Here is a 27,358-nt window from a genome sequence, read left to right as displayed (position 1 = left end):
GAAGCAAGGAAGGCGCAGTGAGATAGGAGAGTACTGTCATTGTCATACTGTGTGTCAGCCTTAACTTTTCCTTGATGTTGGGGAGAAAAAAAACTAGGTAAATTGAACTCAGATATCTCAAACCCATTGTTTCACACTTCTCTGAACAGCCTCAAAGTCTTTCCTTTTTAAATTAGATAAAAGCTCCACCAGGTCATTTCAGCAGACCTTCTTTGCAGAAGATTTCTTTTCTGGAACAGAAATACACACTCGATGCCAAATTCCACCCAGGTTTCCTTCCTGCAGAGTCACTGGTGATAAATCTATGTGCCTCTTACTGTTCTCAGTTCTGACACCCCAGAGTCACCAGCTCCACTGCAGAGGTCAGATTACAGACTAAGTAAATCAGGATCCCATTTGATTACATTCCTATTAGTCTTAACCAAAAGGAAAAGCTCTAGCCTATTCTTAAATATATAAAAGCTCCTATGCAGAGTTAATCCAGGTTTTCTAGGGCCTGGAACTTATACAATTTGGGCTGTCATTTTTAAGAAAAAGAATATAAAGTACAAATACAAAACCAGATATGAAAGTGAAGATTTCTTTAGAATGAAAAAGAAATTAAAAAATTGCAAAGCTTAAAAACTGATAAATATCTTAACTATCACAAAATTTGAAAATAGCAATAGTTTAATTAACTACCTGTCACACCTTTATAATATATGCTTTCTGGGTGTATTTTCTTTTATTGCCTCGTCACTTAGTAACAGTTTCATAATATTTTCTGTAGGTAGAACAGAAAAATAATTGTATTTCCTCTTTCATGTTTGTTCAAAATTTGTTTTTTATTATTGGAAGATTAGAAAAATTTCAGTTTTACAACTCATTGATAATGTCGTCAAACCTTTTAGGGATTGTTGTCAAATTTAAGAAAACTCCTATCTGGTTTGTGTCATATATAAGATGTAAAATTTGGGATAATTTTTCCATAGACCAGTTTTTGACTGCATATTTTACACCTTGTTGCCCCTTACCCAATACTTGCAGGATCAGAGCCCACTGACACATTCATAATGTGTGATAACACCTCTGGTGTGGATCTTCATGTTCCCTAGGCAATTAAATTAGGGTAGGGCGCTATAGGAGTTATCTCTAAAGCCATTCCTATGCCAGTATGGCTAGCAATAATTATACTGAGCTGCTGCAAACCACAGAAACACACCCCACTGAGACATATCCCCAACTCCATTTCCCTTTACAGACTCCTCAAAATGTCTATACCTCTTCTGTAACTACTCATCAAGAAGAAAAGCATAATGGAGGGACAAAGTGGAAAGAGACAGTGTTTGGTTGCGATAAAGTATCTTTTGCAAATCTACAAAGCTATGTATACATTGCTAGGACCCCAAGAGGTCCTCAGAAAAACCTGAGCAGATAAAGGCACCTGAAGCTTAAAATTCATTAACTGTGCACCACCTCAGCTCTTCTTTCATTCTGAGAACTTATGCCTTATTTGCAGTTAAGTGCATTAGTTAGTTTCAAATTTTTATTATAATTCAGAGACTACATGTTTATAGGTAAAATGAATGCAAATCAATACTCATAAAGATGAAAAGGCAGATTCCAGGTGAAGATTATGCTTTATGAACTGTGATCCAGTTCATGGACTGTGGTCTCTTCTGTTCTGCAAAAGAAAGGGGCCCACTTAAAGTTGCTTAGGAAAACACACTTGGAAGGGGCTATCAGTCACTTGAATATCATGCTACTCACGGCAGATGATAAGCAGCATAATCAAGATTTTTAGTTCATTAGAAGTGACATAAGACAATGGGGTTTGAGTACTTTATTTCAATGATTCTCAAACTGAATAAAGTATAGCAAACATTTTCTCACTTAAGACATTTTAAATTATCTTATGTTAGATCTAATCATAAAATCCTTAAGATTTTAAAGTTGGAAGGAATCTTGGGTCAACCCTCGCCTCCCTACAGCTTTTCCAGCAGACTGCTGACCAATTTCAATTGAAAGTTGTCAATGGTAGGGAGGTTTGGGACTTTGTATGAAAATAAGAGATACTCATAAAAGTTCAGCCACCACAGGAGGGTATAGAGTCAAAGGTAAGACACACCAACCCACTAGCATCAGCTCCCCAAAAATAACAATGTTTTTAAAATATTTGTGTAAGTATTTATGGGACTTTGTTTTACCAAAAAAAAAATGTTATCATGCCTGCATGTTATTTTTTATTGCTTCTTTGCAGAGCAAAATTTTTGATGAAAAATTTATTATTTTTTAAAATGGATCATGTCTTTCACAACAAATCTAAGAACTCTTAGCCTAACCCTAAGCCATGAAGGTTTTCTCCAACGTTTTCCAAAAGGTTTTATAGTTTTACGTTTAACATTTAGGTCTAAACTCATTTTTAGTTCATTTTTGTATAAGATGTAGTAAGGTTCTGATTGAGACTTTCTTTTTTCTTTTTGCATATGGGTTGTTTGTTCAATATATGCAAACATGGTTTATTGTTGGTTGTTCAACACCATTTGTTGAAAAAATTATCTTTTTTCCATAGAATTCTCTGTGCATCTTTGTTGAAAATCGATTGACCACATTTCTATGGTTCTATTTATGGACTCCCTATTCCATTTTATTTATTTATGTATTTATGTATTTTTGTCTTTTTCTAGGGCCGCTCCCGCAGCATATGGAGATTCCCAGGCTAGGGGTCTAATCGGAGCTGTAGCCACCAGCCTATGCCTAGAGCCACAGCAATGCGGGATCCAAGCCATGTCTGCACAGCTCACGGCAATGCCATGAATTGAACCCACAACCTCAGGGTTTCTAGTCGGACTCGTTAACCACTGCGCCATACCGGGAACTCCTTCTGTTTTATTTTGATCTATGTTTCTAACCCTTCACCAGAAACACACTACTGCCTTGCCTTCTGCAGCTTTAAAGTAAGTCTTAAAATCAGCTAGTGTGATTCTTCCAATTTTGTTCTTTTTAAAAGTTGTTTTGGCTATTCTAGTTTCTTTGCCTCTCCATATAAATCTCAGTATCAAATTGTCTAAATCTACAGAAAAATATTGCTTATTTTTAAAACTGAAGCTGCATTAAGCTTGTAGATCATTTTGGAAAGAAGTGACATCATTACTGTCCTGAATCTTCCAATACACCAATCTGGTGTACATCTCCAGTTATTTAGGATTCATTTGATTTCTTTTAAGAGAATTTTGTAGTTTTTAGTACACAGAGCTGGCACATATCTTGTTAGGTGGATAACTAAGTATTTTATTTTGAAGGAGAGCTACTGTAAATGACACTGGGTTTTGATTTTGGTTTTCAATTGTTCACTGCAAGTATTTATAATTATTTTTGTGTGTTGACTTTGCATCTATGTTCTTGTTATACTCACATATTAACTTGTATTTGTGTGTGTGTGTGTGTGTGTGTATAAATTCCTTGAGATTTTCTACGTAGACAATCATGTCATCTGCAAGTAGAGACAATCTTATTTCTTCTATTCCAATTTGTATGCCTTTTATTTTTTTGTTCTTGCTTTACTGCACTGGGTAGGTTTCTAAGACTTGCTTTCTTGCTCTGCCATTACCATCTTGAAATTCTTAGCTTATGCATCAAGTATACCACATTCTCACTGAATTTTGCAAACCATGTAGCTAACACTGTATGAGCTATAAGTCTGGATTTCAAACTTGATATCTGCTAGCAAGGAATAGGACAAAATGCCTCCAGAGCATAATACTCTGTTTTTAAGGAAGAGGGAAGCTAATTGAAATGATAGGAGGGATGGGGAGGAGTAGGTGAAGCAAGAGTTTTATATTAATTATCAATCTAAATGCTATGCTACAGATTATACTGTGCTTAGAGATTTGATAAGTGAAGATTACAACTGAAATTTATTTTTCATATGAGTTATTAATTTTTAAAGAATTATGGTTAGTAATTTTTTTATATTATTCTGACTTTACAGAAATGCCAAAATACAAAATATGATAAAGCTAATATGAGATAATCCTCTCTCCAGAATAAAAGTTTTGGCTGCTTAATAACGTTATCATCTCCTTATGTCTCACTAGACTAAAAAAGAATAGGAGCTAATTAGAGAAAGACATTTCTGATATGAACTCAGTGACTAAAACACCTCAAATTTCACTTCTACAGACATGTTATAGGATACTGTAGATATTTCTTAATGTATGAAAATCCAAATTTGAAATATAAAACCCTTTTCTTCAACCAGCTGACATAAAAACATCAAGAATAATTTTTACCTTCCTTTAGATAATTTATTAATTCTAGTTTTATATCTAAAGCTTATGATTTTTTCTGAATATTTTTATTATGCCCATGCTACAGCCTGACATTAGCTAAAGCCTAAGATACTTTTTGACCCTGTAACATGGTACCAGTCTCTGTTCAAGAGTAGTGGTAGAGAGTTGTATTTGCTAGTAGAGAGATTTGCTTGGGTTATTGTGTCTCTTTCAACTATGTGAAAGGGTGTAATCCAGCTTCTACCCTTAAGAAATATCGGGGGGAATTTCAAAACAGTAGCATTTTTAATATTCCCTGGAGACTATAGAACCTGTAAATTGATTCCCATTTCTTTATGAAAATGAAAATATAATTCCCATGGGATTCTACAAACAGAGAAATTCTATTATTCTTATGAATCAATCAGGAGCAAACTGAAGAGAGGGTCTTAGGAGGTGGCCCATCTTCTCTTTTTTATTTTGGAAAATTTGAAACTTGAAGGGTTAAGGTAATGGGTACCAGGTTATTTCCCTTCTTTTCAAATGTTCACAAATTAGAAGTTCCACTTTGGGAAATTTTGAGTGCCATATTAAAACAAGCTCATTTACCCTATACTTCTCTGTTAGATGTAGGCTACAATGAAGTCAGAATGCTACCAGTTTAGAGGGTTTTAGAGACTATCTTGAGATAGAACCACATTACCTGGTACTGTGTGTGTGTGTGTGTGAGGGGTGAGGGCAAAGAGGAAGGAAGGAAGAAGGGGAGGAAGAAGAGGAGGGAGGGAGGGGAGAAAGAGAAAGAGAGGAAGAAAAGAAGAAGGTACAGAAGCAAGAGCATAGATAGGAATCTGTCATCTCTAAACACCTGACAAAGCAAACCAAAAATACAAGATAAATTAGTTTTTTTCCAAGCTGAAAGCAGTGGACTGTAAACTATCAATTAAACCCTAAAAATTTCTTGTGGAGTCATGATTTCCCCATATTTTTGAAGGAGAGGGAATAAAGAATCTAAGGGAGAAGATTTTATAGTGCTGACCTTGGACCTAAGAATGTGAGATTCAGTTCAGAGAAAAATCTGTTGACTGCTTAAGTGTTCTTGCTACTCACCTGGATAAAACTCAAATAAATTCACAGTCACTGAGCTGAAGAGGCCATATGGCTTGTAATTAGACTCACTCTCAGCCAAGATATTAAGACATTTATTACATTTACTGTTCAGCATTCATCACACTTTACTGCCCAGGAAAAGGGCACCAAGAAAGAGGTTCAATTCAATTTCCTCTTTTCACCCCCCCCCCAACTCAATGTCTTTCTATCCCCTTCCCCAAAACCAAAAGGAACTGATGTCTAAAAATAATTCATGGAAAATAATTCTTATAACTAGTGCAAAGCCATTTGCTACTTCTTTACATGAAAGTATCAACCAAGCATCATCAAGGCCCTGGGCCAGGAGAGCAGGACAAGTGAATCAGCTCAGAATGCTACCCTAGAAGCAGCTCAAAGTGGACCCAAGTTTTCTGTGAATTTTGCCTGCCAAGGTTCAGTGAGCCAATTTACTAGACGGCTTTATCAAGATAGTCTTTTAACAGCATAACTTTTATTGAGCACTTTGTATTTGCTTGACACTATGCTTGGTGCTAGAGAAAAGAAAAATGCAGTTCCTACTATCTTGGACCTTACAGTCTAGCAGAGGAAGTTGGAAGACAAATATTAAATAAATAATCATGCAATGAACTAGTTCATTTACAGGTATAATAAGCCTGCCAAAGAGAAGCCAGGGGCTGTGATAGTGAACACTTACTGGGGACCGACCTGGATGCAAGCAAGTAAGGACAGCTTCCCAGAAGAAGTAACATTTAAAGCTAAAAACTTGAAGAACGAAGAGGAGTTAAGGGTAGGAGATTATGGGGATAAAGAACCCTAGAAGGAAGAAATCTTGATACCAACATTGCACTTGGCACAGAATCTCCTTATATCCTGTGGATAAGATGCTGAATGGAGCTCTAGATGCCAGACAAAGCAGGTATAGTCATATTAGACTGTTCCATAAAATAGTTTTATCAAGAAACTGAGTGAAGCAGAAGTTATGCAGACATCATGGTCACAAGTAACTCCAAACTGGGGTCTACTCAGACAAGGGTTCATGTCATCAAAGTGAAATGTGATAGATGGAAAACAGCTAGAATCTTGGAGGCTTGCTGGACAAGAGAAAGAGCAGTAGGATTTAACTAGGAAGGGGAAAGGGAGTTGAGAGAAATGCAGGAGGTTCTAAGGAAGAAGAAACAAAAAGGTAGAGGAATAAGTGATATATTACTCAGCCATAAAAAACCAAAATATTAATACATACCACAGTGTGCTGAACCTAGAAACGTCACGCTGAGTGAAAGACGCCAAACAAAAAGGATAAACACAGAATGATTCCATTTACATGAACTATCCAGAACAGGTAAATTCAGGGGGCACTGATAAACTACTGGTGGTTGCCAGTGCCTAGGGGGAGAGGAGGAACAGGGCGCAGCCCCTTAAGTGGGTACTGGGTCTCCAGTGGGGAATGTTTCACAATTAGATAGAAGTAGTGGATTATATACTTGGTACATTGTGAATGTACTAAATTGTTCACTTAAAAATGGTCAATTTTGTTATGTGAATCTCATCTCAATTTAAAAATATCTATAGTAGAGAAAAAGGGTATACCAAGATTTGACTACAGAAAAAAACTAAACACCCTTTCTTCAGAAGAGGAAAAGGTTCTTTGTTTCCTGCAAATCCATCCATTGCAGGGAGTAGAGGATACCACAGGCCTAAGCAAATCATCAATATTCACAAAGCGTGGGGAAATGGAAAAGCTGATTATCAACCTTTTATGCCAGCTACCCTGAGAGCAATATACTGCTAGTGGCTAAGACAAAAAGGCTTTGGAGTCAGTCTCATTTCAAGCTCCAATTCTATTAGTTACTGGTAGAGATTTGGGGTATAATTCACTTAACTATTTTATCTGTTATTGTTTTTACTTATTAAGTACATACAAACAAATATTATGATCTATTGCCATTACCTGTAAGTTTTTGCTTGCTGTTCCCTATTCAGAGATAACTGCTATTGTAAATCATTTCTAACCATTTTCCTTTTTTAAATTTGTTTTATAGAGAGAGTTAATTGATGTATAGCACTGTATAGGTGTAAAATACACAGCATAATGACTTGACTTACATATATTGTGAAACGATCACCACAATAAATTTTGTTAACATCATCTCATACACACAAAAAAGGAAAAAATATTCTTTTCCTTGTTATGAGAAGTTTTAAGATTTACTTTCTCAGCAACTTTCAAATATACCATACAGCAGTGTTACCTATAAGCACATATGGTATGTTACATCCCCAGTGCTTATAATATAACTGGAAGTTTGTACCTTTGAACCACTTTCATCCAGTTTTGTGTCCCCTTACCCTCTGCCTCTGGTAACCACAAATCTATCTCTCTTTCTCTGAGTATGGGTTGTTTTTGCTTTTGCTTTTTTGGATTCATATATGAGATCATACAGTATTTGCCTTTCTCTGTCTGATTTGTCTTTCACTTAGCATAGTGCACTCAAAATCCATCCATGTTACCACAAATAGCATGATTTCCTCCTTTTTTTATGGCTGAACAATATTCCATTGTACATATCCACATCTTATTTATCTATTCATCCATGGATGAGCATTTAGCTGGTTTATACCCATGTCTTGGCTATTGTAATACATTTTCTTACTATTCTTTTTAATATTGCAACTATATATACTTATATTCCAACAGTTTATTGTTCGGTTTTGCATTTTTGAACTTTAAATGCATGAACTTATACTCAGCGATTATCCCTCAACTTCTTTTTTTCCTACTCAAATACTTCTGAACTTCATTCATATGTGACTGTCTTCATTTACTGTAACTTCTGTATAATATTCTTCTGAGAACATCCCATAATGTATCTGTTCTACTGCTAGTAGATATTTGGGTAGTTTCCGCTTTTTTGCCATTACAAAAGGAACTGTTGCGAATGTTCTTATTATGAATGTCTCCTGGTGCATGAGTGCTAGTTTTCTCAGTCAAGAGCAATGCACATCTACAAGCTAAAAAAATCAGTAAGAAAAAAAAAACCAAGTTGTTCTACAAAATTGTTGCACTAAGTTCCATTAGCTAATTAGAGTTCCTACTGCTTCACATCCTTGCCATCAGACTAAACGTGTGCCAGGCTGGTGGATGGAAAAGGGTATAGTGGTTCAATTCCTAGCCCCATGATTACTAGTAAAGTTGAATATCTTTTCATAAACTTACTGGTCATTTGGGTTTCTCTTTCCATGAAGTGCTGAGATGCCTATTCAAATCTTTTGCAGGGTTTTATTATATCCTTAGCTTTTTTCTTACTAATTTTTTTATATTTGGGTATTGACTCTGTTTATTATGTTTGTTTAAAATATATTTTCCCTGGAGTTCCCATCGTGGCTCAGCCGAAACGAATCTGACTAGCATCAACGAGATCACAAGTTTGATCCCTGACCTTGCTCAGTGGGTTAAGGATCTGGCATTGCTGTGAGCTATGGTGTAGGTTGCGGATGCAGCTCAGATCTGGGGTTGCTGTGGCTGTGGCGTAGGCCACAAGCTATGGCTCCAATTCAACACTAGCCTGGGAACTTACATATGCTGCAGGTGCAGCCCTAAAAAGACAAAAAAAAAAAAAAAAAGAAAGAAAGAAAAAATGAAAAAATAAAATATATTTTCCCAGATCGGAACTTGGTGTTTCACTCTAAAGCATCTTTTGATAAGCTGAAAGTTCTTAATTTTAACATAGTCAAAATGCCAATCTTTGCCTTTATATTTAATGATTTCTGTGTTTTAATTAAGAAATCTTTCCCTATCCCAAAGATGTAAAGGACTGTTTTCCTATATGACCTTCTCAAAATTTTATAGTTTTGCTTTTGACATTTACATTTAATAACCTGGAATTGATTTTTCCAAGTGGTATGAGGCAGGGTTCAAATTTCATTTTTTTCCCCCATACAGAAAACAGACTGTCTCCTCCAGCACACTGATTTCTAGTCTTGGTTTTAATATATATTAAGTTTTAAAAGATACATAGAACAGCTTCTGGGCATTCTGTCCTGGTGCACTGGTCATTTTGTCTATATGTATACAAGACCAGGCCCATTTAAAACAATTAAAACACTGTTTAGGCAAGTCCTCCTAATTTGCTCTTCAGGAGAATCTCACATACCCTTGGCCTTTTGCTTTTTCACATAAATTTTAGAACAGGATTTGTTAAATTTTTTAACAAAACTTCTTTAAATAAAATATTTGGGATCTTGATTAGAATTGCAGCGACTCTGTAGATAGATCAGGAAGAACTGACATCTTTAAATGTGAGTCCTCTAATACGTAACATGGTACACCTCTCCATTTATTTGGGTTTTCTTCATTGGCTCTCAATAAAAGATATATCTTATATATCCTTGGTTGCATTTATTCCTAATAATTTGTCCTTTTTCATTCAATTAAATAAATCATTATATATTAGTTTTCTACTTGGTTTTTTGGTATATAAGAATGTGCTTTTTTAAAAAAACACTGATTTTTGAATCCAAGACACTAGACAAACTATTTTAAATTATTTATCTGTGAATTCTTTAGGGCTTCTATATATCTGTTTATGTCATCTGTGACTAGTGTTAGTTTTGATTATTCCTTCCCTTCTCTTTATTGTTTTTCAAATCATTTTCCTTGCTCTTTTGTGTTTCTTGAGACTACCAGTAGAACACTGAAGAGAAGATGCTTTCAAGATTGAATCATAATTATAAAGATTGCTGTAGGTTTTTGATCAGGTTAAGAAAGTTGTCTTCTGTTACCATTTTGTTAGAACAAATACTTTTTTCTTCATTAATTGAGATGGTCAAGATTTTTCCCCTTTAAGTTGTTCATGTGAAGAATTATATGAATTGGTTTTCCAATGTTAAAACAATCTTGAACTCCTGATAAAAACCCAATGCAGTCATAATGCATTAAATATTTTATGTGTCGAAGAAATGGGTTTGCTAATATTTTGTTTTAAATGTTTGCATCTGTGTAAATGAGTGGAATTGGCCTATAATTTTCCTATCTCGAACTTTTCTTATGGGTTCTATATCAAGATTTTGCCTCATGAAATAAATTAGAAAAGTGTTCCTTTTTAAATTTTCTTGACGAGTTTGTGTATTACTGGATTTCTTTCTCTCTACAGGATTTTGTAGAGTTTTCTGGGTGAATGCGTTTTGTACAAATTTTAAATTATTGATACAATATATTTAATGTTTATAGGTCATTTAGATTTCCTTTATTCTTTAATCATAAAATTAGCTCTTCAAAATTTCCTCTTGTTACCTTTTAAACATCTATAGTATCTACATTATTTTCCCATTTTTTCATTCCTTATATTGGTTATTTCTGCTTTCTTTTTTTTAGCCATTCTCACCAGATATTTAAAGCTTTTATTTTTCTCAAATATTTTTGGTTTTATTGATTCTCTTGTATATTCCCTCTACTTAATTTATATTGTTCATTATTTCTTTTATTCTGTTGTTAATTTTCTAACTTAATTTTTATACTTAATTTTCAGCCCTTTTTTTTTCTTTTTTCTTTTTTTCTTTTTTTTTTTTTGTCTTTTTTGCCATTTTGGGGGGGGGGCGTTCCCGCGGCATATGGAGGTTCCCAGGCTAGGGGTCGAATCAGAGCTGTGCCCCAGCCTACACCAGAGCCACAGCAACGCGGGATCCAAGCCATGTCTGCAACCTACACCACAGCTCAAGGCAAGACCGGATCCTTAACCCACTGGGCAAGGCCAGGGATCGAACGTACAACTTCATGGTTCCTCAAATTCGTTAATCACTGAGCCACGATGGGAACTCCCTTTTTTCTTTTCTGATATTAAGCTATTAAGGCTATAAATTTTTCTTTAAGTATCAGTTTGGCTTCATATACACACACATGCATATATGTTCATAAAATCTAAGTTCTAAATATTTTCTGATTTCCATTATGGTTTTTTCTTTAAAATTAGGCTGATATATGTCTTAATTTATAAACCTGTGGGTTTTCTTTTTTTCTGATTCTTTATTATTGTTTGTGTCTAACATATCTGTGTTGTGATCAGAGAATGTGGAGCACATAAAACAATATTTTGAAATGTCTTGAGGCTTGCTTAGAACTCAATCAATTTTATAAATGTTCTACATTGCTTCAAAACAGTACATTTTGCATTGGTTAGGTTCACCATTCCATGCATGACTATTAAAGTTAATTTGTTGTATGTATTAGTTTGCTAGGGCTGCTGTCACAAAGTACCACAGACTAGATGACTTGAAAAACAAATTTACTCTGACAATTCTGGTAGCATAAGTCAAAGATCAAGGTGTCATAGCACTGGTTTCCTTACGGCCTCTCTTCTTGGCATGTAGATGGTTATTTTCTCTTTATGTCTTCACATGGCCTTCCCTCTGTTCATGCCTGTGTCCTAAAGATACCAGTCACACTGGACTAAGGCCCACTCTGAGCATCTCATTTTAACTTAATTACCTCCTTAAAGACCTTTTCTACAAATATGAGGGGCTGGGGATTAGAACGCCAACACAGAAACGGGGTGAGGGAAGGGACACACTCCAGTGGACAATACTGCACTTTTCAAATTCTTTATTACTCTTAAAGATATTTTTTCTTGCTTTATCAGTCAGTTACTGAGAGAAGCATTCGAGTCTTCCTCTGTGATGATGGATTTTTTTATTTCTCTATAAAGTTCTGTCAATTTTTGCTTCATATATTTTGAGGCTACATCACTAGCATATATAAGTTTAGAATTTTTATAGCTACTTGGTTAACTGAACATTTTATCATTATGTAGTTACCCTCTAGCTCTAGAAATACTGTTTGTCTTATATTTTTACTTTGTTAAAATATAGCTATATTAGCTTTCTTTTCATTAGTGTTTGTGCAATAAATATGCTCCATCCTTTAGTTCTCAACTTTTTGTCCTTATATTTTTTGATGTGTCCTTTGTAAAGACTATATTACTGGGGGGGGTTATTCAGTCTGGCCATATTTTTTCTTTTAAATATAGTATTAAGTCCATTTGTTTTTTTTTTAAATGATATATATTTTTTTCTAACTTACTCTTTCTGAGAGACAATATAGCATAGTGTTTTAGAGATTCTAAGAAATACTGCCTAGGTTTGAATATTAGCTCTATTACTTACTACCTGTGTAATTCTGGCTAGTTATCTAAAACATCTGTGCTTCAGTTTCTTTTCTGTAAAACAGCTGTAATTATTACCTACCTTGTAGTGCTATTATTGAATTAATATAAATAAAGTACTGAGGACAGTGCTAGACACACAAGAAGTACTATATACACATGGTTTCTGTTAATATTTTATTATTAGAATTATTACTTTAAGTTGGCATATTTTTGTTTCTATTTTCTTTCCTTTTTTCATTTCTTTTGTATTGATAGAATTTTTTTTCACATGCCATTTCTTTCCCTCCTCCAGTTTATACATATATATATATAATTTTAGAGGTGCCCTAAAAATTTATCAAGCATTTTTAAGTTATCAAACTTCAAAGTTAATTCTTATCCATACCCTCTCCTGAAAAATTCAAGAATTTCATAACTCTTTAACTCTGATCATCTCCTTTCTGCATACTATTATTATAATAGTTTTATCTTAATTTTAAGGCTCATAAATTATTATTTTATTATTATTTTTTGGCCACACCTGCAGCATGTGGAAGTTCCCAGGCCAGGGATCGAACCTGCCCTACAGCCCAACCCAAGCTGCTGCAGCGACAATGCCAGATCCCTACCTTGCTGTGCCTCAAGAAAACTACTATTATTGCTTTATATAGTACATAATCATTTAGTTTTACTTATATATGTACTATTTTCTTTACTAATCATTTCTATTCACAGCACAAATTTTCCATATAATATTCTTTTTCTCAAATGACTACTTTTTAAATTGGGTCTGCTGGTGGCACACCTTCTGTTTTTGTTGTCTGAAAAGACCTGTATATCATGCTTTAAAAAAATGTAATGAGAGGGTTTATCAATAAATTTAGGTTGATATCTTCTTACAGTATACTGTAAATATAATTTCATAGTTGGCTGCCTTCCATAGTTGCTATTGGGAAGTGAGACTGCTTTAAAAACCATTACCTTTGGTGTTCTTTAATGTCATGAAGATGTTTAAATATGAGTTTCTCTTTAATTTATCCTAGCTGGTTCTTGAATCTGTGTATTGGTGTCTTTCACCAATTCCAGGAAATTCTCAGCCATGAAATCTTCAAATATTAGCTCTATTCTTCTTTTCACTTATGAAAGTTTTATTAAATATGTCTGACATTATCACTCTATTCTTTATGTCCTTTAAACTTTCATATTTTATGTCTTTGTTTCTCTGTAACATTTTGATTAATCTTCTCAAATATATCTTTTATTCCATTCCCTCTTGAGCTGTTAAACCCATTCATCAAGTTTTTTAAAATTTCAGATGCTTTAATCTCTAAAAGAGATTTTTAAAATTAATTTCAAAATCCATTTGATCATTTGAAAAACAAATCTGATTCTTATTCTGTGTGGTAAGTGCATGATTTGAAGTCTTCCTGAGTTTGATTTGGCCTCCTGTTGTTTCTCTTGACTCTCCCTTGGTGTGCATATTTCTATGTGTAACATTTCCATCCCTCCTTCTCAGTCTCTATCTCTAGCTCTCCCATCTCTCTATTTGTTTTTATTATATGTTCATGTTTCTTGCAATTTGGGGGGATTCTTTGAGGCCTGGGTTGAAGGTTGAGGTCCTTCACTTCTGCTCATTGCTTGGGAATACATGTATGCACTGGACCATTTTAAACTAAATTATCAGCTTGCGGTTTCTTAGAACACACAGGTAAATTTGGTCTGCTAAACTGTGTGCTCCCTGGCTTGCCAATAAACTTTCTTAAGGGAACTCTTCCCTTCCTCACCAAAACTGAAGACTAGCAATTTTCCAGGCAGATTTAGGGATATGGTGATGTAGAGAGGACATAACAACTTGGGATGCTAGCTTTATGTGGGGGAACTAAAGTTTATCAGCTTTAGCAATTGCCTCATGGTGAAAGCTGGATTTACCGCTTTGGTGTTATAATTCCATAACCGGTAGAACTTAAAAAGACAGTATATCCTCCCTTTTGAAGTCATAGGATCCTCAATGTCTTAGCAACTGATTTGCCAATTATTTCAACAAAAATATCTACTATTTGCCCCATTAAAGAAAATGTAACATGATAAGAGAGTGTTTACTGGTTTGCTTTGTTTATTTTTAGATATGGACTTTCCAGTTATTCTCCAGCCTACAAATGCAAATGAGAAAACACAACTAATCAGAGAAGGACCTCGAAGTTATTGTACAGACTCTTAATACTGAGCCCACTGAGGGTCCACAATACCTCCTCTTGGTTCAGCCATGTCTCCAGGTGGTCTGGATGGGGGACAGAAGTGGACATGAAATGCTGTGAACTTTTCCACATTTGTATTTTATTTTTAGGTTAAGGAAAGATGATTGCTACATAATTTCTCAGTATGCAGATTCACACTTTGAGTAGAACTCCTAATGGAAACACATTCCATTTTGATGAATAAAGGCCTTAAGAGTTGCTTTATGCTCTTTGCATGAGGTAAGACAGTGGCATCTGACAGGCTTTATGAGCCTGCTCTTTATGTGAGCCAGACCTCATCCCTTATAGACTAAAGTAGTATTCCAAAACAGAAGCCACTTTTCTAAATGCAATATTCATATCTGCCATTAAATATCATCAGCAAACCATACATGAGAATTTAGGAGGAATTTGTGTGTGTGTGTGTGTGTGTGTGTGTGTGTGTGTGTGTGTGTGTAGATTTTTCCCATCAATATATGGCTACAGAAATATTTCAAGAGGCAGAAAGAAATTATTAGGTAAAGACAAATCATTTTATTTTAAAGTATATTTTTGAAAAATTACAAACTGTCACTTACTGAAAACTGACAATCAAAACCACAAAGAAAGAAGTTTTCCGTATATTTTTAGATTGGCATAGAAAATAAAACAAAACTTTAACCTGGTTAAATATTATAAATGATCCAGAAAACCATTCTGGCCCCAAACCAGCCCCAATGTGTTAAACAATTTTAAGTTAAAATAATTTTTGTCCAACAAGCTTAGATTAGCCAGACTAAGAAAAAGAAAAACATGCAGTAAAGAAGAGAACTCTAAATTCTATAGCCTAAATTTAAATTTAAAGGCACACTCACCCTATTTTCAGTGGGATTAATAACACTGATTAGGAAATGCTCAGCTCTGCGCATGTTGAACATTTATGCTCAGAGGTCATCTCTGTATTTACTTGTTTGATTCTTACATTCATCATGTAGTAGAAGCCATATGCTATTTCTAAAATAGTAAGCAGCAAATGTTTAGTTCTTTTATGTAATATTGCATTTTCCAAGATCTCATTATGTTTTTATATAATATTGCATGAAATGCCACTTCCATTTTTCTTTGTTTCTTACTCTCCACCACCACCAAATTACAGCTAATCAAGATTAAATATACATTGTGAGGGTTGGTGTTAACAGCTCTGATAGTTCTGACATCATTAAAACTCTACCCTAACTCTTGAGTTACTGGTATTTTTTTAAAGAACAACATAATCAAGTAGAAATAGCCCTGGTTTGAAAATTCAGCACCTGGTTCTAAAATAAGCTCTCACAACTAGTCCTGTAACATGTGAAATGAGAATAATAGGGCTAATCTCCATATGTCTCTATGTTCATATCTGCTCTGTCCACCTTCCAAACTGCTGCATGACCAGGTGAAATAGCTGAAGTGAATGAACTCTGAAAACTCAAATGTTTAACAAGTATAGGATGGTTTTACCTGACTTTGTATATGCTGATACACGTGGTCAAACTTAATATGACTTCTTATGTATATAAACTCTCTCACACAAGACCCATGAAGGTACCCATGAAGGTACAGCAGCAGTGACCAGTAAGTGCTCAGAACCCTGTACTCAACAAATGAGTGCTGCTTTCCACTTGAAGGGGAAAAGGAGATAACTATCTCCACCTGTGGATAATTTGAGCCACTCCATTTCCTTCTTGAGGACAATAAGCAAAACCTGACTCCTGTTTCTGAACAGCAACCTGCAAGTCACAAAGCTCATCATCTCTCTCTCCCAGACCTCATTTTTCTTTCGCAAGTGGAATTTTTTACCTTCACTTCCAGCTTTCCCAGAGCAACGGTACAAGAGTGGTTACAATAAGAATAGGACATGAAATAGAATCAGAATAAGATGGTGGAATTAAATTCCCAGAGGGGTTCTGGCCAATGTTTCCTCCACAAGACTAGCTTCTAGCTGCAATGATGTGTGGCACATGCAAGAACATGGCTGTCTATGAGTGAGCGAATGAATTCTACATAATGCCTCTCAGCGGCATAAAAATAAGGATCGACTCTCCATCTGAGGAGGGGCCACGTAGCATCTTGTGGGAGCCAACAGGAGCTGCCATCTGGAATCATGTGCTGTTATTCTGAATCCACCAGCATTTCAGCAGAGAGACATCAAGGAAAGAAGGGACATGCTGACCATTGTCCACAGCGATGGTTGCATGGCCCTGGTTCATAAAGGGTTAAATAAACTGCCCACTTCAGTGGCTCACTACCTAATCCTGGCCTCCAGGCTATCAGAGTAGGGTATTTCATATAAAGTTTCATAGGCAATCCATTTTTTGATGTCTTACATTAGAACACGATAAAAATAGGTATGCATTTTTATTTATTAAAATACACATTTCTTTGAGCATAAATGACATTCTATTTCTACATTTCAAGTGGTACATAGACTAAAACACATTTGCCATGGCCTAGTCTGGAAGTACACTTAGCTGGTAAAGCACTGCCTCATCTTCTGATCTATAGAAAAGGTTTCAACTTAGGCTAGAGGATCTCCGTGATAGGTATAACATTGGTCCCCCAAATGTGCAGGTCCTAATTCTCAGGATCCACGAATATAGCAACTTTCAAGGCAAAAAGGATTTTGCAAATGGAATACTAATGACCTTGGGATAGGGAGATTATCCTGGATTATTCAAGGGGCCCCAGTCTAATCACTCTGGTCCTGATAAATGGAGAGCCCTTCCTAATGATGGAGAGAGAAAGGTGTGACTACAGGAGAAGGTCAGAGAACTGCAACTGAGGATCAGAGAAGCATCAGAGATAGGCTTTAAAGATGGAAGAGGAAAAGGACCACGAGCCGAGGTATGTAGGCAGCCTCTCAAAGCTGGAAACACAAGGAAATGGATTCTCTTCTAGAGCCTCCAGAAATAAACACAGCCTCAGCACCCTGATTTCAGCCCATGACCCCTGTGCCGAACTTCTGACCTCCATATGAGTTTAACACTGATGAGTGCTCCTCACTTGTTTCTTCATTGCCCTTTTTACTCCTTAGTTCTCTTTTGTTTCACTCCCTCATCCACTGTCCCTTTAAATTTACTTGCTCCTTTGTCCCTTCTCTTCCCCGTTTCTCAACACTCCATCTCCTTCCCTGTCCTCCTCCCTTCTCCCACTACCATGTGTCTGACATTTGACCTCCATTTCTCTTTTTTTATCTCCTGGTGTCTCTGCTTACCATTGTCAACTTTCTACCTTCACATTTACTGGGACTTTTAGGCAAACTGAACTATTGGCCATCTGCTCCCAACTGGTGGGGGTGAGAGAAGGAGAGATAGGGTATAGTCTGGGTAACAGAATGCTATTCAATTCCCTTCTCCAACTTCAAGCACAAATAATCATAATGGTAATAGGCAAGGGGAGAACAAAAGTATTTTTTCATTCAGTTCTCTGAGTGTATTGACAAATAGAAATAATTTGTAGTCACCATATTATCTAAATGTATGGCATGGTGATTTAACAGTCACCAATTTCGGTTTGTCCTTAGTGCTTAAGAAACTCAAAGGAATGAGGGCTCTCCTGATTTATCTTTAAGAGGTCACTTCCTTGCTTCCATAAGCCTTAGAGGTTAAAAACAAAGGTAGTTAAGATACTTGGAAAGCAACCACCTATGCTTTTGTTTGGGCACTTGGGATGTTAGAAAGGTGCCTGCTGAAATTTTAGGAAGAGAAGGCCATCATGAGGGGCCTCTAGATTAAAGATGGGTTTGAGAGTTTTGGGGGAAGTTCCAAGAGTAGCCCAGATTTGTGTCCCCACAGTGGGCAGCCTCTGATGAAGACTGCACTTGGATGCCTGGGTGACGAAATTAAGTGATGACTTTGTAAATGTAAGGAAAGATTCCTGGGCCCACACCTGGTCCCTAAAAGGAACCACACAGAGCTAGACACTAAGACCTCAGGTACAACCAGGCTGGAGTAAGATGAGCTGAGAACTAACATGAGGAACAAAACACAAAATCCTGCAGACCCCGCTTCAATCCTAAGAAGGAGAAGGACTCACAAAACGTGGCTGAGGTGAAACTTCTTGCTACTCTGTTAAACTGCAGCTCTGAGTCAAAGTTAATTTAAAACATAATCAAGAGACTTCCCCCAGTTCTTTCTCAAATATCAGTTCTGCAGGCTTTCCTGTCTAGAACTGTAACATCCCCCACCTCACGATTCCTAAGCTCCTTCTCTACTTTTTCTCCTTAGGATCTTTCACTTTTTATTTTTCTCCCACACCATGAGGGCAAAGATTTTTTTTTCTGTTTTGTGTCCTGAATCCGTGTGCTTAAGACAGTGCCTGACATGTGGTAGACAGTTGTGGAACGTTTATTAAATGAGTAAATTTTTAACCTGTGTCATTGAATAAAAAAATTCCTACCTGCTAGAAATGCGAAACCTGCTAGAATCCTTAGTTTTTAGAGAGGCTTAGCATATTAACAGCAAAATTAACTAATTCAACTAATGTAAAAATTAATGTTAGCTTGGCACCCCATCAAGCCTCTGACTCAATTACAGTTATCTTTTTTTGAAATTTCAGCAGCCTGCCAGACCTCACTTCCCATTGATTAGAAGGCAAATGTCCATTTCCACGGCAGCAGTCCCTCTCCAGGCACAGAAAAACCTTTATTCAAGAAACACAAGTCCTCCTCTCCCCACCCCTCTTTTGCCAGCCTGCGGCCCTCCTAAGCACCTAAGTAACAATAATCTTCGCATCATTCCTGAGCAGTACTAGACTACAAAGCACCAGACGCTTTGATTGTCATATGTAACCGGTTGCTGTAAAACAAAGCCATTTCCAAACTGTAGGTGGCTCAAATTAGCAGTGATTTCAGGAACTACAGTCAGCATTTATATTTGCATTTTTGCACAGTGCTAAAAATGAAGAATCAAGTAAATACCTGTTGATTAACTGATTCTCACAGCAAATATCATTTCCAAGAAATGTCTTTCTCCAAAAGAAGACCAAAATATGCTCAATGCCAAATGACGGCGCACAACTTTCTGGAATTTTCATGCTATTCCAGGGCTGGCCCCAAGAAGCAAAACTAAGTTCCTAGAATCGAATCAGCAGTTATAGGACAGCTGTTAACACATTCTGCTCACTGCTGTGCTGCCAACTAAGCTTTCTATAGCTGAAAAATTCCCTGTCTGCTTCTCCAAAGCCTGAGGGCCCCCCAGGCACATTCTTATTCTGAGGGCCAGGAAGAGGGGTCTTACCTGGGAGGGTTTTTTCTTTTGAGTAATCTGCTCTGGTATATCTCCACTCCTGAGATGTTGTCCAGATTCATCTCCTCTCAAAGTTTCATCTACAATGCACTCTCTTTTCTGGTGAAGAATAATTGGGGGAAATTTTTAGTACAGATATTCACTTTAGGAATGAAATTCCAACATTTTCTTAAATTTTTTAACAAGGACCTATTTGGGCATTCACATACATTAACAGTTTACTAAACTGACATTTTCAGAAGTATCATAATCACACAAAGCAATATTTTAAAGCTAACCTAGGTTAGCTTTATAAAAGTAATAAATGATTGATTTTGGGAAATGAGAAGTACTGACTATATATTATTAGCATATCATTTTTCTATAAAATGCTTTCATTTCAGTTTATTGTATTTAGCATGAAATTTATTTTTTAAACTCACATACTAGGAAATTTAATTTTTAGCTAACAAAATCTGAAAGATACATGTTATTCTGAGTAAGAGGGTAAAGTTTTCAGAGAAAATAAAAACAATTCACTTCCCTGCTTCTCTTCTGCTTTTCTTAGTTCTCTCTCTTACCTCTTCTTAGCACATCCCGCTCCCCAAATTAAAAGGTTTGAAAGAGGTGGAAAGTGTTGGCTTTTAGGATCAAAGGTGCATTTGTATTTGAAAGAGATGATTCATTCTTTCATAAATTAAAAAATAAATCTGTTGGAGTTCTTGCTGTGGCTCAGCAGGTTAAGAACATGTCGTGGTGTCAGTGAGGATGCAGGTTCGATCCCTGGCCTTACTCAGTGGATTAAGGATCCAGCGTTGCCATGAGCTGTAGTATAGGCCAGCAGCTGCAGCTCCAACTTGACCCCTAGCCTGGGAACTTCCGTATGCCACAAGTGCGGCCATAAAAAGAAAAAAAAAATTGTTGAATGAACAATAATAACCAACAGTCACTATGCTTAGTACCTGACACTGGGCTAAGAGCTTTATATAAGCTTTTTATATTTTCTATTTATATATTCACTTAATGCTCACAACTACCTATGGGACAAATACTGTCAGCATTATTAATGCCATTTTTTCAGTTTAAAAAACTGAAACAGAAAGGTTAAGTAACTTGTCCAAAATTACCCAGCCAGCAAGAGGCAGAACAGGGCTGTCAAGTCCTTGATATTAAAAGCTCCACTCTACTGACTCTCCGTGATGAACCTGTATTTCCAACTACATTTGAAAATGAACCCTATATACCTCCCTGCCCAGCTCCTTCCCAAGGTGCTTTTATTTTCAAAAGAACACTCACTTCTGTCACTCCTTTTATTATCTACCTTTCTCTTCAATTGCCCTTTGCTGCTCCAGAAGATTACTCTGGGGACTGGCTCTCACTTAATTCCCCTTGACTTCCCCAGCAAATCTTAAAGGCTCAAAATCCTCAAATTCCCCAAGAGCAAATTCCTGAAGACTTGCTCTGTGCCCTCCTCCCCCTCCTCCAATTCCCTGCAGCACCTCCCTTGGAGGCTTGAGTGGCCTTGGTAGGGCTACCTGCCACTTTTCTCGTCTGGCCAAGCACAGCAACTTTAATGAAATGAGTGATGAGTTGGATTTTTTTATTTTTTTAATTTAAAAAGTGATTCTAGATGTTCCCATTGTGGCACAATGGAAACAAATCCAACTAGTATCCATGAGGATGTGGGTTCGATGCCTGGCCCTGCTCAGTGGGTTAAGGATCTGGCATTGCCGTGAGCTGTGGTGTAGGTAGCAGACACGGCTCGGATTTGGTGTTGCTGTGGCTGTGGTGTAGGCTGGCAGCTGAAGCTCCAATTTGACCCCTAGCCTGGGAACCTCCATAGGCCTTGGGTGCGGCCCTAAAAACCAAAAAAAAAAACCCAAAAAACCCAAAGTGATTCTAGAGTAGTTGATGTTAGTAAACTATTGTGATTTTTAAATTTTGATAAAGTTCCTGCCATAATTTTCCAGGGTGTATAGATAGTACTAAGAAAACTTAATGTTTTTAATAACACATATATGGCACTTACTTTATGCCAGACTATTCTTAATATAATACAACTTAGTGTAGATTGATTCATTTACTCCTCATAGAAAACCTATGAAGTAGGTACTATTATTTCTTACTTTGCAGATGGGAAAATTAGAGCCATTAATTAACTCACATCATTAATAACGGGAGAACCAGCATCTGGACTCAGGCAGTCTAACCCTTGGGTCTGTGGGCTTAATTACTACCCCACTTCTGTGCCCTAAGACAAATGTGGGTTCTGTAAAGTCAGAAGCAATTATTAATTTAATGTCAAAACAGTGTTTACACTCAGTGCTTTTATTAACTTGTCCCTCCCACACTGAAAGTGAATACCACAGGTCTAATAATCCAAGTTAATACAGTCTGTTCCATTATTCTGATACCATAAGATTGGGATAAGAACATTTGCTATTACATATAAAAATAAGGCATTTCAATATCACTCATACAATGAGATGTATAATCTTTTCATGACTTTAAATGTTACCTATTCTAATAAAAGTGAAATTATACTTCATTTCTCTATTGTACAAAATAAGCTACCAAAATCTGAAAGATACATGTTGTGAAGTTTCTATTAGTAAAAATATACCATTACTTACGTCAGACTACTAAATTAGCAATCCTGTATTATTTGCTCATAGTAGAAAGGAAGTACAACTTGGCAAATTTTAACTTTTTTTTTTGTCTTTTTGCTGTATCTTGGGCCGCTCCTGTGGCATATGGAGGTTCCCAGGCTAGGCGTCGAATCAGAGCTATAGCCACCGGCCTACGCCAGAGCCACAGCAACGCGGGATCCGAGCCGCATCTCAACCTACACCACAGCTCACGGCAACGCCGGATCGTTAACCCACTGAGCAAGGGCAGGGATCGAACCCGCAACCTCATGGTTCCTAGTCGGATTCGTTAACCACTGCGCCACCACGGGAACTCCAAATTTTAACTTTTTCTAAAGGGACTTTATCTGCCACCATTTAAAATAAATATGTGTGGGTGAATATGTATATATTCTGAAGCAATTCATTTGCTTTTGTCCTAGGTCAGTGTCCACTGTTAGCAGCACAGTGCCCTCCACACTCTAGATCTACCTGGGCTTTATTCTTCCCCTTGGTACTCACCCCTGTCAGCCTACTCTGAATGTTATTTACTGCCAATTTATTGTCTGATGCTTTAGAATGTGTGTTCCTTCAGCATAGGGGTTTGTGTACTGCTTCGTCTCTAGCCCTAGAACAATGTCTCATACATAGCAGAGACTAAGTAAATGTTTGGTAACGGAATAAATATGAATATCTGAAGAAAATATCGCTGCAACATCCTCCCCCGGCCCACCCTCCAAATCATACCTTTGGAAAAGACACTGTATGGACAAGATGATTGCCCTACTTGCCTTGAGTGTGAAAGACTGCAAATGAGTTTGCAGAGGCTTATGGAGCCCTGGGAAGTGGATGGGTTGGTCTTGCCAACTCCCTGTAGCACAAGGGCTCCTGTTAACCTCCTCAATGGAGGTGGGGATGGGGAGGGGGGAGGTAGTTTCATTTAGATTTTTGATCTAGTGATTCAGTATATAATTCAGGATTTAGTGGAGCTTAATAGTGGTCAATTCTTATCACAGATTCCATATTTGTGAATTTGCCTACTTGCTAATATTTATTTGTAACCCCCAAAATTGATATTCATTGTGCTGATTTCAAGGTCATTCATAGACACACACAGGAGAGCAAAAAAATACCAGTTGTCCAGTGCACCTGTTCCCAACGGAAGTTGGCAAGGCAACATTTTATGTTTCTGTTTCAGCTCTCTTACTGAAAACAAGCGTTTGGGGGTTTTTTGGTTTTTTTTTTTTTTTTTTTTTTTTTTTTTTTCATTTTTGTGCTTTTTGTTGGTAATTTCAGTTTAAAATGTTTAAAAATGTGCTGAAGTGTTGACTAGTGTTCCTCAGTGCAAGAGGTTATAATGTGCCTTAGGGAGAACATATGAACGTTGGCTAAGTTTCTTTCAAGTATGATTAATAGTGCTGTTGGCCATGAGTTCAATGTTAATGAATCAACAACATAAAGTATCTTAACAGAACACAAAAAAACAAGATTGTGTATTGATCACTTAATGATGGAAATGTGTTGAACAGAGGCTCACAGGCACTTAACCTTGCTTTTTCCCCAGGGGCAATGGTTCAGTATTCATTCACTAAAGCAGTGTTTGTGGTGACTTTATAAAGACTAATTACCACGAAAAAAACAAGTATCAACTGTAGCTTTCCTAGAGTTCTCCCGAATGTTTCCACTTTCAACCTTGGAAACATCATCTCCATTATTTCTCACAAATAACATTCTTGGAGATAGCACATGTTTACAAAAAGCCATGGATGTGGAATCGATAAACTTGAATTCAGCCCTGCTCCCCCAATTTGGAGGGTCACCCTGAAGAAAGTATTTAACTTCTCTTGGTAGAGCCTTGCGATCTGCAGAATGGTTTCCTCAGCTGGAAGAAAGAACATGAAAGTTCTTTCATGTGGATATGTGTAGAGCTTTCAAGTTGAACCTCGGCTTTTTTTCTTCAGATCCTAGGGTATCCTGAAAATTTTTGTGGAGCACTGCTGTTACCAAACTTTAGGAACTTGATCTTTGGTTCTAGAGATGAGAAGAGAGTTCTCTTTGTTTCTCTCAGAACGCCCTGGCCATCATCTAACATGGCCTGACATCAGAAACCACCTTTCACCCTCCTTATTCCCAGGAAGCAGTCCAGCATCCAGTTTGTCTCATGCATCTAAGGAGTGCCAAGGAAGGAATCCCAAGGAAGGAGTCCTAGCTGGTGACTTAGGAGATCTGAGACCTCATCTGTCACTGTTTAACTTTGTTACTGAAGGTAAGTCATTTCAGATCTCTGGGCCTCAGCTCAGTTCCTTCTTCTTCCTCCTTTTTTTTTTTTTTTTTTTTTTTTTTTTTGTCTTTTTAGGGCCACAACCGAGGCATTAGACTAGGGGTCTAATCAGAGCTGTAGCTGCCGGCCTACGCCAGAGGGACAATAACACCAGATCCAAGCTGCGTCTGCAACCTATACCACAGCTCACAGCAATGCCGGATCCTTAACCCACTGAGGAAGGCCAGGGATCCTGCAACCTCATGGTTCCTAGTCAGATTCATTTCCACTGTGCCACAATGGGAACTCTCAGTTCCTTCTTCTTAAAGCAACTTTTATTAAATGCTGTAGTAGATGACAATGATGGGACAGTCTGCCCCACACATTTACACATGGTCAAACAAAAATGCAAACAATACCAAAGGATGCAGAAGAGAAACCAAATTTCTCTTTTCTTACCATCCCTGTTAGTTTCCTAGGGCTACCATAACAAAATACACAGACTGAGTGGCTTAAACAGCAGTTTATTTCCTCACAGTTGTGGAGGGTAGAAGTCCAAGATCAAGATGTCAGCAGGTTTGGTTTCTTCTAAGGCCCCTCTCCTTGGCTGGCAGATGGGTGCCTTCTTGCTGCATGGTCCCATGGTTGTCTGTGTGTCTGAAGTCTCTCTCTCCCTATACCCTAATGTCTTAAGGACACTAGTCATAGGGAATGAGGGCCCACCCTAATGACCCCACTTAATTATCTCTTTAAAGGTCTATCTCCAAAGATCATCACACTGAGATACTCAAGGTTAGAGGTTCAATATAAGAATGGAGAGGAGCAGAAGTTAGCCCATGACCGTCATCAATTTCTCAAAATTATGCCAGATTTCAGTTTGCTTTATATTTGGACTATGAGTTCTTTTTCAAAATTTTTTATTTTATTTTTTAAAACAGTATAATTGACTTACAATGTTATGTTAGTCTCAGGTGTACAGCAAAGTGAATCAGTTATGTACATACATATATCAATTCCTTTTCAGACTCTTTTTCCCATATAGGCCACCACAGAGTATTGAGTGGATTTCTCTGTGCTCTGTAATAGGTCCTTGTTACTCATCCATTGCATACACAGTAGTATATATATGTCAATCCCAACCTCCCAATTTATTTGTCCCTTCAGTGTTTCCCCTTTGGTAACCACAAGTTTGATTTTAAGATCTTTCAGTCTGTTTCTGTTTCATGAATAAGTTCTTCTGTATCATTTTTCATTACATTCCACCTATTAGTGATCTTGTATGATATTGTCTTTCTGACTTCACTTATTATGATAATTTCTATGGACCATGAGTCCTTACAAAGCTCTTCATACTTTTTTTAGAAATTCCTAATTATTTTTGGTTTGCTTTTTGAAAAAAGTGACATGCCTTTATCATACCTCTAAGTTTTTCCTCTTCTTAATCACATTACTACTTTGGAAGAATCTACTTCCTTCAAAGATCATCTTCCTAGAGCCCTCTGACCTCTTTTGTTTTTTCCTAACTTGTCCTGATTGCTTTCTTGGCTTGCTGCATCATTGGAAACCTGGTATTTACTTTGAGTTTCTGCATTGATTCTTTTTTTTTTTTTTAATCCTGAGTACTCTTCTTTCTTAGATTGTTTCACTGAAGAACATCTGTGGCATGTATTTGCTGCTAGACTGCCTTTCCAGAAAGGACTCACTGCCCAGCTGCAAGGAGGATGGTTAACTGAGACCCTCTCAGTTTTAACTCCTACAGGCTCCACCTCAGCCTTCCAGCAGAGGTTATCTGCCTCTGGACAGTAACTGAGCTAGGCTGTCATATGTCCTGGCCATTTCTGCCCAACTCAGGGGTCCACTGCAGGGAAACTGTTGCTCTGCAGCTACCAAGTGGGCTGGCAGAGACTCAGTCAAGTCTGCATCCATCACTAATAGCTACCGTCACCCAATCCTGTGTCCTCCCCTGTTCCGTTCACAGATGGAAATTTTCTTCAAGAAAATTTTATACTCAACTTATGTGTCAATTTCTGCTCCCTGGAGAAACCAGTCCTTATAACAACCTCAAGTAATGTTTATTTTTTAATGTTTCAGAAAGGAATTATGGGATTTAAACTTTATGAGACTTCCTAAGTGTGAATTACCTATTTGTCCTCATATGTGATCAGTACTTCGACTGGTTATATAATTCTAAGTTCAAAATCACTTCTTCAGAGAACTTTGAAGGCCTTGCTCTGCTGTCTTCTAGCATCCAGAACTGCTGATGAAAAAAAAAAATCTGTTCATAATCTGATTCTTATTACTTTGTAGCTAACCTGTTTTTGTGTGTGTGTTTGTTTTTTCCCCATCTCTGAAAGCTTTGGGGGTTTCATTTTTATCTTCAGTGCTTTAGAATTTCACTAGGCTGTGTCCAGGCAGGATTGTTTTTCATTCTTCCTACTTGGATGGCCCTTTCAGTGACTAATGCCTTTATTCCATTCCTTTCTCTACATTGTCCCTGCATT

General features: G+C 37.0%; 1 protein-coding gene across 1 annotated transcript in view; it reads left to right on the top strand.

Annotated features, from left to right (window-relative positions):
• DNAJC5B (DnaJ heat shock protein family (Hsp40) member C5 beta) overlaps window positions 1-14,947 on the top strand; it is an 83,465-nt gene extending 68,518 nt beyond the window's left edge. The window contains exon 6 of the mRNA NM_001206401.1: window positions 14,617-14,947. Within this exon, the coding sequence (NP_001193330.1) occupies window positions 14,617-14,711 (95 nt within the window). The 3' untranslated portion in view covers window positions 14,712-14,947. The remainder of the gene's footprint in view (window positions 1-14,616) is intronic.

Source organism: Sus scrofa, chromosome 4 (assembly GCF_000003025.6).
Source record: "Sus scrofa isolate TJ Tabasco breed Duroc chromosome 4, Sscrofa11.1, whole genome shotgun sequence".
Classification (NCBI taxonomy): domain Eukaryota; kingdom Metazoa; phylum Chordata; class Mammalia; order Artiodactyla; family Suidae; genus Sus; species Sus scrofa.
Note: the sequence above shows the minus strand (reverse complement) of the source record. Positions and strands in the feature narration are given on the sequence as shown.